This window comes from Tamandua tetradactyla, chromosome 1 (genome assembly GCF_023851605.1).
Source record: "Tamandua tetradactyla isolate mTamTet1 chromosome 1, mTamTet1.pri, whole genome shotgun sequence".
Lineage (NCBI taxonomy): Eukaryota > Metazoa > Chordata > Mammalia > Pilosa > Myrmecophagidae > Tamandua > Tamandua tetradactyla.
Window position 1 is genome coordinate 205,391,538 of NC_135327.1, and position 19,496 is coordinate 205,411,033.

At 32.9% G+C, this 19,496-nt stretch overlaps 1 protein-coding gene across 3 annotated transcripts in view; it reads right to left on the bottom strand.

The window, feature by feature from the left end:
* Nucleotides 1–705: 705 nt before the first annotated feature.
* ESYT2 (extended synaptotagmin 2) overlaps nucleotides 706–19,496 on the bottom strand; it is a 97,304-nt gene continuing 78,513 nt past the window's right edge. For all 3 annotated transcript variants that reach the window (XM_077151641.1, XM_077151632.1, XM_077151647.1), the window contains 8 exons: nucleotides 19,395–19,481; nucleotides 12,906–13,055; nucleotides 11,371–11,759; nucleotides 9,783–9,881; nucleotides 7,255–7,386; nucleotides 4,998–5,103; nucleotides 3,851–3,900; nucleotides 706–3,760 (listed from right to left, as the gene is read on the bottom strand). In XM_077151641.1, the coding sequence (XP_077007756.1) occupies nucleotides 3,715–3,760; nucleotides 3,851–3,900; nucleotides 4,998–5,103; nucleotides 7,255–7,386; nucleotides 9,783–9,881; nucleotides 11,371–11,759; nucleotides 12,906–13,055; nucleotides 19,395–19,481 (1,059 nt within the window). In that variant the 3' untranslated portion in view covers nucleotides 706–3,714. The remainder of the gene's footprint in view (nucleotides 3,761–3,850; nucleotides 3,901–4,997; nucleotides 5,104–7,254; nucleotides 7,387–9,782; nucleotides 9,882–11,370; nucleotides 11,760–12,905; nucleotides 13,056–19,394; nucleotides 19,482–19,496) is intronic.

Consider the following 19,496-nt stretch of genomic DNA (forward strand, 5'->3'; position numbering starts at 1 on the left):
AGCTAGCAAACTAGAACACTGTGTGATTGTAAAAACCTTGTGGTTAATATCTCCTTTATCCAGTGTATGGTTATATGAGTAATAAAATAAAGACATGCATGGGGAAAAAGGTAGAATATAGGGCACCTAGGGATAGAAGTTAGATAAGGGGGAGCGTATACCTAAAATATACAGAATTGTTAACAAGGGTGAACTAAATGTTTGGGAATGGATAGAGGTGATGTTTGCTCATTTTGGGGATTATAAGAAATAGTAACAATTGTAGGTGAACTTGATTGAAAGTGGTAGATTAAAGTCAAGTATGTAAAAAAGTTCTTGTATGAACCACTACAAATATAAAAAAATAATAGTGGGGCATATGGGAAAAAACATAGCTATTGCAAACTATAGACTATAGTTAACAATAATACTTTAATCTTTCATCAACTGTAACAAATTTATTGCATTATAGTATTGCAAATACTATGTATGGGTCAACAATATGGGGGGATAAGGGATATGGGAGGATTTAGATTTTTATTTTTATTCTTATTTCTGTTCTGGAGTAATGAAAACATATTAAAATTGATCATGGGGATATATGCACAACTATGTGATGATACTGTGAGCCAGGGAGTATATACTTTGGATGATTTGTGTGGTGTATGAATATATCTCAATAAAATTGAAGAAAAAAAAGGCAAGGGTAAAACAAATCACAAATGATTTAACGTAAAAGTTTTATTGAATAAATACATGCACTGTCATGTGAAATTAGTCTATTCAAAAAGGACAGTTTATAATAATAATAATAAAAAATCCCTCAGCTGTTTTCTATTAGCAGTGGTGATACAGCTAAAATTGGAACTAAAATAACAACCATAGTATAAATGCAAAGCTGTACACACTAATTTACATTTGGCTTATGTTTCTGAAAAAGAAGGGCTGGCCTTGTTGATTATGAAAATCTGCACAAGGAATTCCCATAGTATAGAATTAGAAATTATGTTAAGTACAGCTAGCAGGCTTCTTTTGTTTTAATCCAAAATTTGAAAACACATTTATACTTCCATAGTTTAAGGCACAAGATAAGAAATCCACATGAATATGCTAAGCAAAACTCATTTCAAAATTCATTGAAATTGTTTGTCTTTCATTGATTTGGCTCAAAAGTAGGAAAGTTAAAGTTCTCTTTTCCCATATAAACCAATTATTAAAAACTAAAAATTAAAGTTTGAGAACTAAGAGTATTTTCATCATCAGGATCCTGAGAGTGCTAATAGTCTGGCCTTGATAGTAATTCTTTAACCTTACTGCCTGTAAACAAGAGCTTCCCTTTGAACTCTAAGCTTGCTACAAAAGACATAACCACAATTTGGGAAGTGCTTTCATGTCCTTATAATTATCATTTTTCTTTCATTTCCTCTGAAAGAGAATGGAGACAGCTACTATAGGCTTTATAACCTTTAGGTGAGCACTTTGCATCTAAACTCCTTGGTGACAGCTCTCATAATTTGGATGACTAAACTGAAGCTCCTGGCATCCAAGGGAAGCCCACTGTACTGTTAAACTGGTTTCCTTTGTATTTTGTACCTTTATCTATTCTTACCTAATAGCTAAGTAAAGCATTCCATTAAGTAAAATACACATTGTATAGATTAAGCACATGGCTGCAAAATTCAAATGTCTAGGATGCTGGTAAATTTACTGCTAAAATTGCAATGAGTTTTTTCCTCTTTTATAGATTATGCTAGAAGCCTTTCAACAGATCTAATTAAAAAAAAAAACTTAAACTCTAATACCACAAGTAGGCAAATAGATTTAATGAGTTATAACCTCTCTTTCTCATGCTACTAAAATAATGTAAAGTGTTTTGTGTGTACATATGTTCATATGTGATCAATATATATATAAACTTCCCATCAGAATAATAAATCCTTAACACTAATATTGGAAATGATTTATAATGAAGATTTATAGGGAAGCTTTACTAAATAGGGAAAGAGTGAGATTAACCTGCTCTTCATGACTACATGAAATGGGTTGTGAAGCTATCAACTCCATTATAAATAAGCCCATGGATCAAAGTGAACATTATAAATGAAAACAAAACTAAAATTCACTAGAAGGCAGAAGTATGTAGAAATAACAATCAGCATCCATCACAGGCACTTTGGTATGTTTGGTCATGTGAGCTATCCATAAGTTGCTTAGTTTCATGAAATGAATTATGGTAAGATCCCTCATTTCAATTAGAAAGCTATATTTTCCCCAATACATTTATACAGTTTTAAAATGTTCTCATGGCTAAGGAAACCATTTTCATCACACAGCTTAAAATATATATTGAAAAATCCTTCTGCATATGTGCATACTTTGTTTACAGACGTGCATAGCTTATGAGACTGCTCTATAGCTTTACCTCACAAGAGGTTTTGGACTCTTAAGTATATAAAACATGCTTTCAATAATCTAAAAAGGAAAAAAGTCCAAAATAAAAACTGTATAACAATATTCCCACATTAAGGTCAGTCATGGAAAAAAGTGAAGAAACCCAGGAAACAGTAATTTAAAACTAATAGCTTCTTGTTTTGGTAGCTGTGTTGAAACCCTTTGGTCATGGTGGAAGGCTATGCATATAAACAAAGTGAAACAGAGTTCCAGTTCAGTGTATCATGTTGAACTTAGTTCTTCTCATATTAACAAATGAATGAAAAAATTATTAGTTTTTAACTCAATATTCAAACCAGCCATCCCAATCTATTTTGTAAGCTTAACAGTAACTATGTGCCGTTCTTTCTTTCCAAGTTGGAAAAACACTGAAAATTAATTAAAGCTCACGATTCACTATTTTACAATAGCCTAACTGCTAACACTGAAAGTCTGTTCTGCATTATATTTTAAGAAAAGTATATTTTGTGTATCTGTGCACTATTTTATGAATAAGTTATAACAAGCAATTAAAAATAAACTTAAAGCACTTCATTTCTATGTAAGATATTTCAGATAGTACACTATGATTTATGAATCATGATAATTCTCTTAATATTTTATATTTTTTGTCACTCAGTTATAATTTTCCCTCTAAGCCCTTCAACTGATTCTCAATAATACATCTTTATATTTGTGAAAATGCTAATATTTTGAATACTTTCTTTCATCAGCCATAATGGGCAAGAAAAATACTAGTAATTATCTTTCAGTTTTTCTTTAAAAAAAAAATACCACAAAATAGGTCACTGAAAACTTTTTGCTGCAAAGACAAAAATGATCATTTGTCATAAGAATTTAATGTTTTAGAAGAAAATATATATTTCCTTGATTCATTTTCTTCTGAATTCAAGCCAGCATGTAGAGATTATAAAAATAGTCTATTTACAGAACATAGTGTACCTCAGTGATATACAAAACAAGGCAATAATAAAGCATATACATACATCCATTTTATAGTAGACAGAACTGACATGGTTTTATGTAACATAACATAACTACTACTCTACTGTACACTGTAATAATTGCTGAAATATTAGAGGAAATTAAACATACAAAATCTCACAATAATATTGGCCAAAATTGCTTAAAATGTCAACATATGTTTTATAAAACCCTTAAAGTATGGATAACTAAATACATGAAATTATAAAAATAATATTGGTATATCTGTGAGAGTGATGCATTCAAAGTATACAAAGATGAGAAAAATACAAGGAGAACTTCTTCATATCCAAGAATGGTCTATGTTATCATACGTGGTCTTGTACCATCTTCAGTTAGATCATACCTGAGAAAGCACACAAGGATAACAGATAAAGGGTTAATTCTGGAAAATGTGCTGTTAAATAAACATGTTATTTTTGTTAGGTACACTCACCACTGGGTCCAGCCTTTTGCAAGTTCTTCAGATGCCAGAGCAACCAATACCTATGGATTAAAAGAAAAAAAGATTCAGTCATTTGTTAAAGTAGGCTGAAGTAATTCCTTTTAGATCTTTCCTTCTTCCAAGCCCTCTAATTTTCTTTTGTCTTAATCCAGCAACATGAAATTCTTCTTTAATTTGAAGCCCTCATGTTTTCAAAATCTCTTCTACCCTTATGGTGTATCTATAAACTATATGGCTAATTATATCCAAGAGACCTTTCCTGTCTTCAACAGACTTAAAATTATTATGACTTATCAGCAGAGACAATTTATAGGACAGCTAGTAACTAATATGCCATTAGTGGCAGTACAGCTAATTTTGGGTGACGTACTTGTGTCGCTATTGACAAAAATGATTAAAAAAATAATTCAAGGCGGGCCGCGGTGGCTCAGCGGGCAAGAGTGCTTGCCTGCCGTGCCGGAGGACCCCGGTTCGATTCCCGGCCCCAGCCCATGTAAAAAACAAACAAACAAACAAAATATAATAAAACAAGAAAATGTTTAAAAATGTTTCCCTTTCTTCCTCCCTTCCTTCCTTCTCTGTCTTTCCTTCCTTTCCTCCCTCTCTCTTTAAAAAAAAAAAAAAAATAATAATTCAAAACGCCTCTTCCCCAACTTAATCTTTATATACATTATTCAAGAATGTATACTCCTATATAAAATTTAATAATCATTTGGATGAAGACAGAAGAAAATTCAGAGAAATAAAGCCAGTGATTTGTTAGTAAAAACAAATGCTTAATTAGTTGATGAGATGGAATTCTAAGGGAGTATTTTCCTTTGTTTTCCTTCAATGGTATATTTGAAAAAAAAATTAAACTTAAAATTAATCTTTTCTTCAAGTAGAAGTTCATGGTATTAATATGAGTAATGAGACAACAATATGAATATGTAAAAGGAATAAAAATAAAATATTTAAAAATGCACTCCTGTCTTGGTTGATATTTAGTCATTATAGACTACTATTTTATAAATAAGTATTAATCATAGAGTAAGCTCACCTCTTTCAACTTATAAGTATGGTCTAAAAAATGCACTTTTGATATGTGTTTAATTTTCACAACCTGTAGGAACTTAACAAGAATTTTTAAAAAACTTACTTTGCCAAGAAGCCCTTTGTCTTTGGACAAGAAACCACCACTGTTCTTTACTGCTACATCTAGTGTTCTTCTTTGCACTTCTGGTAATGAAACACTAAAATCAAAGCTGAAATAGGGGAAAAAGGACCTTTAAATTTCTCCATAATTTTGCTTTATTTTCTTTTATCAGTATAACCCACATGAGAAATGACATTTCTGTTTATGAGACCATTCTAAATGCTATGTTAGCATCTTCTGCTACAGATTTTGATCTGGCATTTCCTGAAGACTCACAAATTTTTTTTTTTTTTAATTATTTCCCAAACATAAGAGAAGACTATAGCATCCTAAGTATGTTAAAGGTCCTATTGCTCATAACTCACTCACATGTTTGTGAGTAATATTCATTGATCAATGAATGATCAATAACTCTTCATAGTAATTAAAATAATAGGACCAAATAATGAATTCCAAACTAATTCACTGGCTCATGCTTTTTTTTTCCCTCCCACAAAATACCTCCTCTTTTATTTATTTTTTATTTTTTTCATCACATAGTTGTATGTTCATCATCGTGATCATTTCTTAGAATATGTGCATCAATTCAGAAAAAGAAATAAAAACAAAACAGAAAAAAAATCATACATACCATACCCTTTATCTCCACTCCCTTTCACTGATCACTAGCATTTCAATCTACTAAATTTATTTTAACATTTGTTCCCCCTATTATTTATTTTTAATCCATATGTTTTACTCATCTGTCCATAAGGTAGATAAAAGAAGCATTAGACACAGGGTTTTCAAAATCATACAGTCACATTGCAAAAGCTATATCATTATACAATCGTCTTCAAGAAACACAGCTACTGAAACACAGCTCTACATTTTCAGGCAGTTCCCTCCAGCCTATCTGTTATGCCTTAACTAAAAAGGTGATATCTATTTAATGCCTAAGAATAACCTCCAGGATAACCTCTTGACTCTGTTTGGAATCTCTCAGCCACTGACACTTTATTTTGTCTCATTTCTTTCTTCCCCCCCTTTCAGTCAAGAAGGTTTTCTCAATCCCTTGATGCTGAGTCCCAGCTCATTCTAGGATTTCTGTACCATGTTGCCAGGAAGGTCCACACCCCTGGGAGTCATATCCATGTAGAGAGGGGGAGGGTAGTGAGTTTGCTTGTCATGATGGCTGAGAGAGAGAGGCCACACCTGTGGCTCAGGCTTTTAAAATTACCCATGTTTAGTCTTTAGACCCTATTCCTACTATGGCCAATAAAAACAAATACTAATGTGATAGCTTCACAGAAGGTAAAAGTCCCAAAGTATTTTATGGGCTTAAGTCAGATACTGCAAACTAACATGCTTATTGAGTAACAAGTAAGTGAAGTTAGCTTGGTTTGTAGAAGAGTGAGTAGTGGGAACTCTGACAAACCAGAGGATATTTGCTCTGACTACTAAAGAGGAGGCTATTACTGAGGTCTAGTCAATTAAGCTCATGCAGGAATGCAGGTAGAGTACTGCCAGACTTTCTCATGTAGCAACAGGAGCTAGAAACCCAAATTTGCATGTGAAGTCTCCAAATTGTTAAATGCTACAGCTAATTACTTAAGAACATGCTGTCAAGTAAAATACACCTACATCCAAGATTTCGGCCTATGCCTGCCAGGTTTTTTTTAACCTGCTAAATTTTAACCTTTGGTTAAATCAGGTTACTGGCATAGAAGTATGATAAATGAGTAATATCTTTAAAGCTGACTTGAAAACTGAATTACTTGATATTGATATCATTAAACTCCATGATTTCCCAAAATGTTGGCAGTTCTTTAGTTAACAGAGGACTATAATGTAAGATACCAAATTCTTATAGGTTAGCAGTTCTTTCAGTGTGGTTCATGGAGACCCTTTCAGAAGGTCCAGGAGAGCCTCCTTTTTCCAGCCACATCACGACCAGATCGACTGTAGAAGCAGATGTGGGAGTCTCATTAAGCCAGACAACTAAAGAGAGATTTGCAAAATTGTAAAACAATAATATCTCTCTTCTCACTAATATTTTTTGTTTTGGAAAATATAGCTGTTTTTCATAATATATTATTAAGATGTTATGGGCTTATTTTTAAATTTATAATAAAAGGAAAGGTCTTTAGGGTCATTAATAATTGGATCTTAATCTCAGTCAACCTGTCAATAGTGTTTATACCTTGTATGTATTATGTTTAGTATTTTTACATGAAGTTCAAAATACTTATTTTATTTTTAACAAGTATGTTAAAATTACCTTTGATCAAACACTGGATTTAATGTTTTCTTTGATACATGCGTTTTTCTTCTTCCCGATCTCCTCTTGTCTGGTAATAAATACATTCGGACATAGGGATCAGAGCCATCTTCAGAAAAGGCAATAAGATTTCTTATAACACAAAATAGAGAAAGAACACTAGGTATTAGAATTTAGGAAGATGAGAATTAGTATCACACTCAAATATACTATATAGAGCTTCACTTTTATATTTGTTTTAAAATTCAAAATATATTTATCTAAAGAACTTCAAACAGATTTGTCTCTCTCTCAATTCTTCTCTTTTAGCTGCTTGTCTAGAGTTGACTTTTTGCTTCAATTTCTTGAGGCTAGGGTTTGTGGGACATTCTAAAAATACCTTACACTCGGCTTCTAACAGAAACTACTGCTTTATCTTCCCACAGTTCTTCTACTGTTCTCACCCGATAAGGAAACATGAATTAGCCTCACGGCCAAAAAACTAGTCTCCACTGAAACCCCAACGAGCCCCCTGTGAACCTTCTGCCCCAGAGAAGCTGGTACCCTCACTGTCCTCTGAGCCAGCTTAGCAGGGAAACTCATTTTCTGCTTAGTCTGTCTGCTCAGGCCACTTATTTCCACCCTCTACCTTTAATCCATCTAAATCCTTCACAGACTAGGACCCACCTCCTTTATGAAGTCCATGTTGATTTTTGCCTGTGGAAACTAGTATCTGTCAAACATCATCTTGTATTTTATTATACACCATTGAAAATTATTCACATTGATTATATTGAAAGTCTAGTTAGGGGATTGTTTAGACCTTTCTAAAACAGTCTTCTGTTTCTGTATCTCTTATAGGAATTATATTAGTAACAAAGAACATATAAAGTATTCAATAAACACTGAATTAAACTCTACATACAGTCATATTTCTAAACATCACTAATTTTATTTTCCTATGTTTACCATAGTTTTTTATAAGTTACAAATCTATCATACTTTAAACAACTGCCAAGACAGACAAATCTTGTAAAAGGAAAACAGTGTGCAAACTCACACCATCAATAATCAAACAAATTAGAGCAATATTGTCATCTCATTTTATACTTACTAGATCAGTACAATGTACAGGTTAAAAATATCTTCTCCTGATTGGGGGGGGGAAAATGGTATATCTACATTTAAGATGCCAGTGTCAACTGGTAAATTCTTTTTTTTGAAAGATATATGGCAATATCTATCATAAGCCTATAAATATCTTAGGAACCTTTCAATTGATAAACCTATTTCTGTAAATTTAATCCTAAAAATTATTTCAATAAAAGAAAAATGTGCTTACAATATGTTCATTATCGTGTTACATCTAATACAGACAATCTAAATATCTGATAGGGAATGGTTAAATAGCACAGAGTATGGCAGTTCAAAGAAATATTATAAAATAATTAAAATACTTGGGAAAACACTGGAAAATTTTACATGGGCAGGCACCAGGAATCGAACCTGGGTCTCTGGCATGGCAGATGAGAACTCTGCCACTGAGCCACCATGGCCTGCCCTACAACGGAAAATTTTTATGAAACAATTTTAAGAGCAAATATGTTTTAAAATTGTGTACTAGAATTAGCATAATAGAAATCAGAAGTTTGTAAAGACTAGAATGTAATGCAAAACATGAATACATACATGTACATGTATATGTGTGTATGTTTGTTTGTGTGTGTGTGTGTATGGATGTATTTTTTGTGAGGGTAGTGGAATTTTAACAGATGCTGTTCTTAAAACTGTCTTTAATGCTGCTGTATTTTATTTATGTCTTCAAAAATTCAAATGGTTCATCCTTAGGTTTAAAATTTTTAAGTTCTGTTAAAACAGTGTTCTCACTAGTCTTTTGAGCTCTTGATGTCTCATTTGACAGTGGGCAAAATTTTACTTTCTTTTATAACACCCATATGAAATGTTTAATACACATTTCTGTATGGTCAAAAAACTCAGGCATATAACAAGGCAAAATTTCTTCTTCAGTTAGCTCATATTTAAGGACAGGAATTGTAAGCTAATCTAGATCCACAATTAAGAGATTTTTTTCCTCAGTGCTCTTTCCCCACCCCTACCTGCTAAACAATAAATACAAAAGCAAAAAAATTTCACATTTACAAAACACACCAGTTTTATTCCTTTGGTACATAGGTTTATTGAAAAAAGAGTATCTTTTTATATTCTATATAGTACTAAAATAAATGGTAAACTTAATGAACATTAATCTCCTTCACCAGTACCATCATCATTGCTTTGTTCTTTAACAAAATCAAACATAAATTTATCTGCTTGAAAATCCCAGAAGTTTTTCATTGTTATATTTAATTTTTTGTTTTGTTTTGTTTTTTACATGGGCAGGCTCTGGGAATCGAATCTGGGTCACTGGCATGGCAGGTGAGAACTCTGCCACTGAACCACTGTTGCCCACCCTATATTTAATTTTTATATTCAGAAATAAGAGTAGAAGGAATTATGGAGTTTAAGTCACTAGGACACATGAGGCTCACCTGCAGGAATGCACAACCACAATAAGCTTGTTTCTTTGAGAACTGTGACGTATTGTTAACTGAATTTGTCCAAGTGGAGATTGTCCCAATGTGGTTCCACTATGGGAAACAAAGCATAAAAGTTATCAGCTCTCTTCAGACTTTAAATAAATTGTGATCCATTGGTACAATGTATATAATAAAATAATTTTCATTCATTTAGACTAGATCTGGAGTCAACATTACCAATTAAACTTCTGAATTTAAATCAATCAGTCAAGTGAATTCATATTTCACTTGAAGGTTCAATATGACTTAATTATTCAAAACACATTTTTTCCAGTTAAGGCTCAAATAAAAAAAAAGTTTTCCTTATTACATACATTAATTCTTTGTTAAGAAATATCTAGACTGTAACTATATCCTTCCTCAAAATCTTATATATATTGCTTCCTCTATTTTTAACTGACAGAACATCTGGCAAGATAGCATTATTCCTTCATGTTGATTTCTCTGCTCAAGAATGAAGCACAAACTCCCAAGAACAGTGAAGTAATTGGACAATTACTGCTTTGATTTAATGTTTCTCAATATAATTTTGGGTACTCTTCAAATGTAGCTCCTGGTAAAAAGTCGCAACTTGTTTAAAATTCTATTTCCTTCTGGAGCAAGAGAGAAAAAAGGGGACAGGTTTTTTTTTTTTAATCCAAAAATAATGGGCATCAGAAAATATGAAGGAAAAGAAAAACTCTGTGGGGAACAAAGAAGGATCTTATTGATTTAGATTGATTGGCTAAGAACAATGTCTTAAAAGGGCTCTGTAATCATTTTATGTTTTTTCTAACTATTCAAGAGTAAACGTTTTTCACCTTTTCTTCTACTGCTGTTACTATTTTCAAATTACTCAACACACTGCTTAAAATAACAAATATGAAGAACTGTTTCAAGGATCAACTCTATTCCTTCCACTGAGAGGAAAGGTTAACGTGAAGCTTGTGGTAACTATAGCCAATTTTTTCTTCCTTATCTAAAGAAAACCATTAACACGTCTATGAATCATGAAATTAACACAAATATACAAAGACAAAGAAAAGTTAACAGATAGTATTAATGGGATGTTGACCAAAGATTGAATAGGACCTATTTTTTATTTCTTGCATAGACAGGCACTGGGAATCGAACCCGGGTCTCCTAGGCAAGAACTCTGCCACTGCGCCACCCTTGTCCGCCTGACCTATTTTTAATACAATCAAAGCCAAACTATTACCAAATCTTTCCATGTTAGCATATTAAGACTGAACAGGTAAACTGTTTAGATTTTATCTTCCTGGTCTGACAGTAAACATCCAGTACTGTCATAACTCTAAGCCTCTCTTCTTTCCTATTCAAGAAACTTATTTCATCACTTATTGATCTTTAAGTGAGCCAAATATCAGGTTCTAGAGAGTGGCAAGTTTTATTTTAAAAAATCAAAAGACTGAGTGAGCAAAACTGTGAAAAAACTGAAAGTTCTTTTAGCTAACTTAAGATTATTTTTCCTTCCCTGTAATATGTGATATGAGTATTCTAATTTGTTTAAAGGAAAAAAAAAAGTAAATAATTAATTTACTTTTCAAGCTGTCGCAATCTTTGCCGAAGTTCTTGTGTGGCAATAGGCAATGATATATCTGAGGCTATGCTTGGGGTAGGTTCCTTGACTGAAACGTGGCTTGGGGAATAGGCAGAATTGGAGGCCTGGAGGCTGGATGAGCTTCTGCTGAGATGACGTGGCCACTGAGGGCTGACATTAGGAGGCTGCTCTTTTTCTTCCATGTCACTTTTACTACTGCCATCAATTATTGGTGTAGATGGAGCTGTTTTGCTGCCATCAGTGGCTGGAGATGCAGAAATCTGAGATTTGACAGATATTTTTCTCCCTTCTTTGGAAACAGAGGGTCTTTTTACTTGAGCTGAATGTTGGTGATCTGGAGATCTGTCCTGTTTTTCCAGGTAAAGTACCTGGAGATGGAAATAAAGAAATTAGTATCAGTGACAATGGTAACATCCTCACACTTAAACGGTTTCAGGTAAATTCAATTGCAAAAAAGTTTCTTTAAAAATTTGGCATAAAACATTAAAACAATTCAAGTCCACCTGCTCAGGTATTTACTTATTAAGGTAATATTATATTTCAGAAAGTTGCTAGAAAAAGGAAGCTTAAATAATAGAAATATCGCTTCTGCAATATAAAAATCTTTTCTGTTTATTCCATTTGTATATATTTCTACATAACTGCAGGACATCTTGTTATTATCAGAGAGGCCCATTTAATTGTAAGCTCTCAACAAAACACTAAAAGCCATTATTCTAAGACAGGTGCCTTCTATTAGGAACCCCTTGGAGAAACGAAGAAAGTCAAGAACATCTGCTATCCAGCAAGATTACCTCAAACAAACTTAGTAATCAATGCAGCAACCTATGTATCTTTTAGCTTATTAGAGCATGTGAATTGTTCACTTAGCTAGCTTTTAATATTTACTTCTAATCTACACAATATTCCACAGAACAGAGAAACTATATTTAAAAAACGATTCCACTCTGTGGGGTTACATAAATGTCTTGGAGATTTTTTTCCACTTTTATAAAATAGTACTGCAGTAGACATCTTTATGTTCACAGCTTCCCCCAACTTTATATTATCATCAAAAGTCAGATTCCAGCAAAAGGTTCACTGGCTCAAGGAGGTCTATAAATTATTGCTCAGGAATATTACTGTCTTTGTGGAAAGGCCATACCAATATTCAATAACTTGACAAGTTGCAAGATCATTTGCCCTACCCCCTTGACAGACTAAGTCTATTTTAATTTCTTTTTTAAAGTTAGTGCTTCTTTTTAATCTGTACTTTTTTGATTAGTGAGTTTTAACATTTGCCAGTTTTATTTTCAAATTTCCTTAAGCATTTACAAATTAATCATATCTATTTTGCAAAAAGAACTTTCTGTTAACCCATAAGTTGCTGCCATCATTTTAATCAAATTATCTACCTCTTGTGAAACATGGCAATCTCTAGCACACTCTGAATTTATACTAACAGATATTGTCTATTAGCAACCTGTTTTCTTCCCTATACACTACTGCATTTATTGCAAAAGACTATAAAATACCCTGAGGGCGATCTTCATTTTTATAGTGCTGTTTGGACCTGAATTACTAAGTTGGAAACGTTGATTCACAGTCATATCATCACTTGCAAGCAGCTGACTGAGTGGAATCTTCAGATTCCCCAGTGAACACTGATGCTCTTCATCTTTGACCTGTAAAAAATAGGACAGAAAATATACTTAGAACCTAGGATAAAAATTATAAAATTCAGAAAATATAGAAAAATTCATAAATTAGTTTTTAAAAAACATGTTTCAGCTATATGTAGTGTTTCCATAAATGATTAACAAGGTATAAAACATCCTTAGGAAAACACTGTAATGAGCAAGAATCCCCATGCCATACGTATCTCTAATTTCCTCATTACACAATTATAACAAGCACAAAAAGAATATCATCAGTTATGAATCCATTAAGAGAACTCTGAGCTAAGAGGCAGTAGTCTAATGAAATATGAAGATTGGAAAGCAGTGTCTTCTAAACCCTGTGAAAATAGTGGCAATAAACCCTTAATACTGATACATAAAATTCTTACTGATAAAACTTCGGTATGGAGAAAAAACACTTCTAAGTGTCTATAAAGCTTTCCCTATTCAAAATGTACATGGTTATTTTGAAAATTTAATTATCTGTTTTAAATGAAGAGGCTTAACTGACAGTGCACAGTAATTCCCTTCTCCAGAATAACAGCCTTCAGTCTTACCTCTGTAATAGAAATTGTTCCTTTCAGATTGTTGAATTATGAAAACAGTTTAATCAAATAGAGTGAGAACTCTAGAGGTTTCACAGTCTATACAAAAACGGTTACAACTTATTTTTAAATCCAAGATCTAGTAACTATAAGATTACTTTAAGAACGAAGGAAGGAAAAATTAGCTAAATAAAATACAAATAATTCTGGGTAAAACAGAGTGTAAAGAAGTGTAAAAAAAAAAATCAACAAATACAGAATGGATAAAACAGGCCTAGGCATATGTGACACTCACAATCGGCCAGTAACTAGGTGTTCTGTCAAGGCCTTGTGTAAGAACTATTAGGCAATACAAGTTATCCTGGAACTCAGAATCTCACTGCACTAAGAATCCAAGTTAGAATTATATAAACTAAATAGAAAATGGAGGCACTGAAGCCATAAAAATGGGACTAGAACTATTTAGAATGACATATTTACTAAGCTAACTACCAGAAAAACTACAAGTGTGATATCCACTTAAAACATTTAGAATCCATTTAAAACCTAAAGATAACATAAGAGGAGGATAATATGTGCAATAATTGAGAATAGAAGGTATATATCCAAGAAGCCCCCAAATACTCATCCTGAATATGTAATTTATATATATACACACACACTTAAAATTATATATATATATATATATATATATATATATTTAAAATTAAGCAAACAGAGGAATTCTGCTTCTGGCCATGATGAAGTATACTATTTAAGATTTGTATACTATCTATGACATGGCATATTACTTAAAGGTGGCCTATTATAAGTTAAAGATGAACACTATAACTCCTGAACAACCACTGAAAATGTCAAAACAAAACAAAAAGATATAGCTAATAAGCCAAAGAGAAGATAAAATGAAATCATAAAAAATAAATTCAGAAAAAGTCTTCTTAAAAAGAAAAAAGGAACAAAGAATAAGTAAAAACCAAAGACCATGGTGGTAGATTTAAAAAGGCAGAGACTGTCAGATGGGATAAAGAAGCAAGATCCAACTATTATGTGCATACAAGAAACCAACTTTACTAAGTATCAAGTCACAAATGGGTTAAAAGCAAAAGGATGGAAAAAAATAAATCATGCTAACTCCAATAGGACAAAGTAGATTACAGAGCAAAGAATATGACCAGGGATTAAGGAGGGTCATTTTATAATGATAAAGGGAAAAATTAATCAAGTGGATGACATAACAATCTTTAATGTTTATATAACTGATAATAATAGAGCTTCAAAAAACAAGTAGCAAAAGTTGAGAGAAATGAGAGGTGAAATGGACAAACTCACAATTGAAGTCAGAGATTTCAACAATCCACTCTAACACAAAAAGTAAACAGAAACATAAGAATATAGAAGACAAACAATACTACTGACTGACTTGACCTAGTTGACATTTATAGAACACTGTACCCAACATTCTTTTCCAGTGTACATGGAACATGTACCAAGACAGACAATACCCTAGGCCATAAAGCCAATTTGAAAAGATTCCAATTTGAAAAGATTCAAGTCATACACAGTATGTGCACTGACCACAATGGAATTGAATTAGAATTATTAATAGAAAGATCTGAAAAATCCCCAAACACTTGGAAACTAAATAACCTATGGGTCAAAGAAAAAAATCAAAAGGAGAATTATAAAGTATTTTGAACTGTATGAAAAGCAAAACAAACAAAATTTTGTAAGATGAGATAAAGCAGTAAAGATAAATATATTAGAATAAATGCCTATATTATAAAAGCAGAAAGGTCTCAAATCAAGCTTCCACCTTCATAAATTTATATCCAGTGAAACCCAAAGGAAGGAGAAGAATGGAAATAATACAAATCAATAGAGAAAAACAATAAAGATATTGAAACCAAAAGCAATTTCTCTGAAGAAATAAAACTGATTACCCTCTTGCCCAACCAATGACCAATGAGTAAAAAATAGAAGATATAAATGAGGGATATCAGGAATGAGAAAAGTGACATCTCTGTAGTTTTTACTGACATTAAAAGTATATCAAGGAGGAGGCGGGACAAGATGGCAGCATAATGAAGTGTGGAATTTAGTTCATCCTCCAGAGCAGTTAGTAAATAGCCAAGAACGATACAGAACAACAGCTGGGGGAACATCAGTGACCAGACACTCAACGTACACCAGTCTGGACCAAGTGGAATGGCTGAGGCCCCACACAGAACAGTAAATTCACCAAGCAGCAGAGGCTGATGCCCCTACCCCAGGGCATAGCAGGCTGGTTCCCCAAGGGGAAAGGACACAGACTTTACTAGTAACAAGGGCTTAGCTCAACCAACCAAGCTCCAATTGTAGAATTAACAAATTCTGACTACTGAAAACAGGCCCTCTGCACAGATAAACCTGGAATAAGCACTAAAGGAACTAGGAGGTTTTGTCCCAACAGAGAGGGGGTGGGACTGGTGGAAACAAACAAACCAGAGGCTTTAAAAAATTTTTTTAAACTTTTTTTTTGTATAGTATAATATAAATACAAAGCAAAGAAATAAAAAAGCAATAGTTTTCAAAGCACTCTTCAACAAGTAGTTATAGAGAACAGGGGTGGACCCTGCCTGCCTCCAGACTTACCACAGCCACCCCAAGACTGCCCCCTGTCTACAGCCTGGGGTGATGGAGATGCCAAAGCCCAGGTGAGACTTTTGAGGGTGAGCAGACACCACCTGCTAGTTGCCCAGATCTTGACATGCATGAAGCTGAAGAGCATGGTCACATCAGCCTCCGGGGTCAGTGGCTCCTCAGAGGTGAGCTGACATGAAGAGAAGGGTGCAGACCCTAAGCAGCTGGGGGAGTTCTGTCCCAAGTGAGCAGTTTTTATAGATGTGGCTTCTTTGAAATCACTGCTGAGGTTAACACACACTAGCTGTAGCCTCCCTCTAACCTGGTATTCTTCAAAAAGATCAGGAGCCATTTTAAGAAACTCTGGTTTTGCACAGGAGAATAAGAAACAGCAATAAACTTCTTTTTCAGCAATTACAAATGACCATTTAAAAAACAAAAACACAACTTCACATCTTTCTCAGTAGAATATTCTTCTCCTAAGCAGAATGCCTGCACCCATTATCTGTAAAGTTGGGAGTGAGAGGTGGAAAATAAAATTGTTTCTAATACTGAAAAAAAAAAAGTATATCAAGGAAATATTATGAAGAACTTTATGCCAATAAAGTCAACAATGTAGATGAAATGGACAAATTCCTTGGAAGACAGATATACCAGAAACTAATCTTTTCAAGAAATGGAATTTGTATTTAAAGACCTTGTCATAAAGAAAACTACAGGCCTAGATGGTTTCATTGATGAATTCTACCAAGCATATGTGGAAAATGAAGAGGAGGACACTTTCCAACTCCTTCTTTGAGACCAGCATTTCCCTGATACCAAAATCAGAAAATAAGACTGCAGACCACTACCTTTCATTTAACTTAGGTGCAAAAATTTTTTAATAACATTTTAGCAAATTGAATTAAACAATATATAAAAAGGATACTATATCATGACCAGGTAAGGTTTATCCCTGTAGTGATATGTTTTTCACCACATTTCCAGACTTAAAAAGAAAATGATACAATCATCTCAAGAGATATAGAAAAAGCCTTTTAGAAAATTCTACTTCCATTCATGATAAAACCTCTCAGCAAATGAAGAATAGGAGGAAACTTCCTCAACTAGATGAAGAGCGTCTAAGAAAAATCCACAACTAGACTTATGGTGAAATACTTAAGGCTTTTCAATTAAGATCAGAAAAAGTCAAGGATGCTTGCTCTCACCAGTTCTATTTAATGGTGTACTAGAGGGCCTATGCAGTGAAATAAGGCAAGAAAAAGAAAAAGGCATCCAGATTGGATTGAAGTAAAACTGCCATTGTTAAGCAGATAACATAATGGTCCATACATAACATCCTAAGGTATCCACAAAAACTAACAGTAAGTTTAGCAGGGTTGCACAAACAATGTCTATATATAAAAATTAGTTTTGTCACTAAGTTTTCAATTCAAAAATTGAAAAATAAAAAAAATACCACTTATAATAGCATCAAAAATAAATGAAATAGGGATAAATATGAAAAAGTTACATAAACCTTTATGACACAATGCCAGAAGAAATTAAAGAATACCTAAATAAATGGAATGATAAAATTTTTTATGATTGGAAGCGTCAATATTGTTAAAATGTCAGTTCTCTCCAACTTGATCTATAACTTCAATGCAATTGCTATCAAAGTCCTGGCAGGTTTTCAGTAGAAACTGACAAGCTGATACTAAAATTCACTTGGAAAAAGGACTTAAAATAGTCAAAACCATTTTGAAAAAGAACAAAGAGGGCTTACACTGATTTTAACACTTACTATAAAGCACCAGTAATATAATGTGGCATTGGAATAAAAGCAGACATCTAGAACAATGAACAGGAGTTTCCAAAACAGACCAGTGCATATGGCCAAATGATTTTCAACAAAGTTGACAAAATAATTCAATGGGGGAAAGAATAATCTTTTCAACAAAACTGCTGAAAAAGTGTATAGCCATATATATATAAAATGAACCAGGACCCTTACCTTAACTGTATTATAAAAATTAACTCAATATAGATTATAGACCTAAGTGTAAAGTTAAAAATATAGAACTTCTAGAGAGGGAAGAAACATAGGAGAAAATCTTAGTTACCTTGTTTGACAAGTATTTCTTAAATAGAATACAAAAAAGCATGAACTAAAAAGAAAAAGGTGAATAAATTATACTTCTTTAAATTAAAAAACTTCTGCTTTTCAAAAGACACTGTTAAGAAAATGAAAAATCAAGCCATAGATTGAGAGAAAGTATTTGCAAAACATATATTAAAAAAACCCACTTAAATCTCTAATATATTAAAACTTACAATTTAATATTAATATAGACAAACCCAATAAAAAATTAGCAAAGGATCCGATAAATATTTCACCATAGAAGATACACAGGTGGCAAATAAACACATGAAAAGATGCCCAACATCATTAGTAACCATATTGAGACTATCAGGAGATACCACTACAAATCTACTGAGCTAAAATGACAAAATTTGAGCATACCAGGTGTTGTCAAGATGTGAAGAAACTGGAACGCTCATACTGTTGGTGGGAATGTAAAATAGTACAATCACTTTGGAAAATAATTTGTCACATTTAATAAAAAGTTAAACATATACCTATCATATAAGCTACAATAAAAGTCAATCTGCTCTATTAGATATTTACTCAATAGAAATGAAAGCTATATCTACATAGAGACTTGTATATGAATGTTCATAGCAGGTTCACTTGTAAAAATCTTAAACTGGAAACGACTCAACCTGCTATTGACAAGTAAATAAATATGCAAACTGGTGTACTCATGGAATACTACTCAGCAAAAACATCTGCAACATGCATGAATCTCAAATCATTACTGTGACTGAAAGAATACAGGAAAATAAGTATTTACATAAAATTCTAAAATATGCAAACAATCAATAGTGACAGAAAGCAGATCTGTGTTTGGAGAAATGTGTGTGTGTGTGTGTGTGTGAGTATGTGTGAGGTATGAATTACTGATGGATGAAAAAACTCTTGGGGATGATGGCCAAGTTCATTATCTTGATTTGGTGATGGGTCCATGAGTATTCACACAGGTAACAATTTATCAGATTATACACTTTAAATATGTATGATCCGATGATGATGTCAATTACACTTTAATAAACCTGTTAAAAAATGCAAATAAACTACCTCAATTTCAAGGTCCTGGCGCTTGGGATTGTGAATGAAGAAAGTGAAGTTTTCCTCCCACACAGGTTCATTGGTTTTGTACCGAATCTGAAAGACATATCC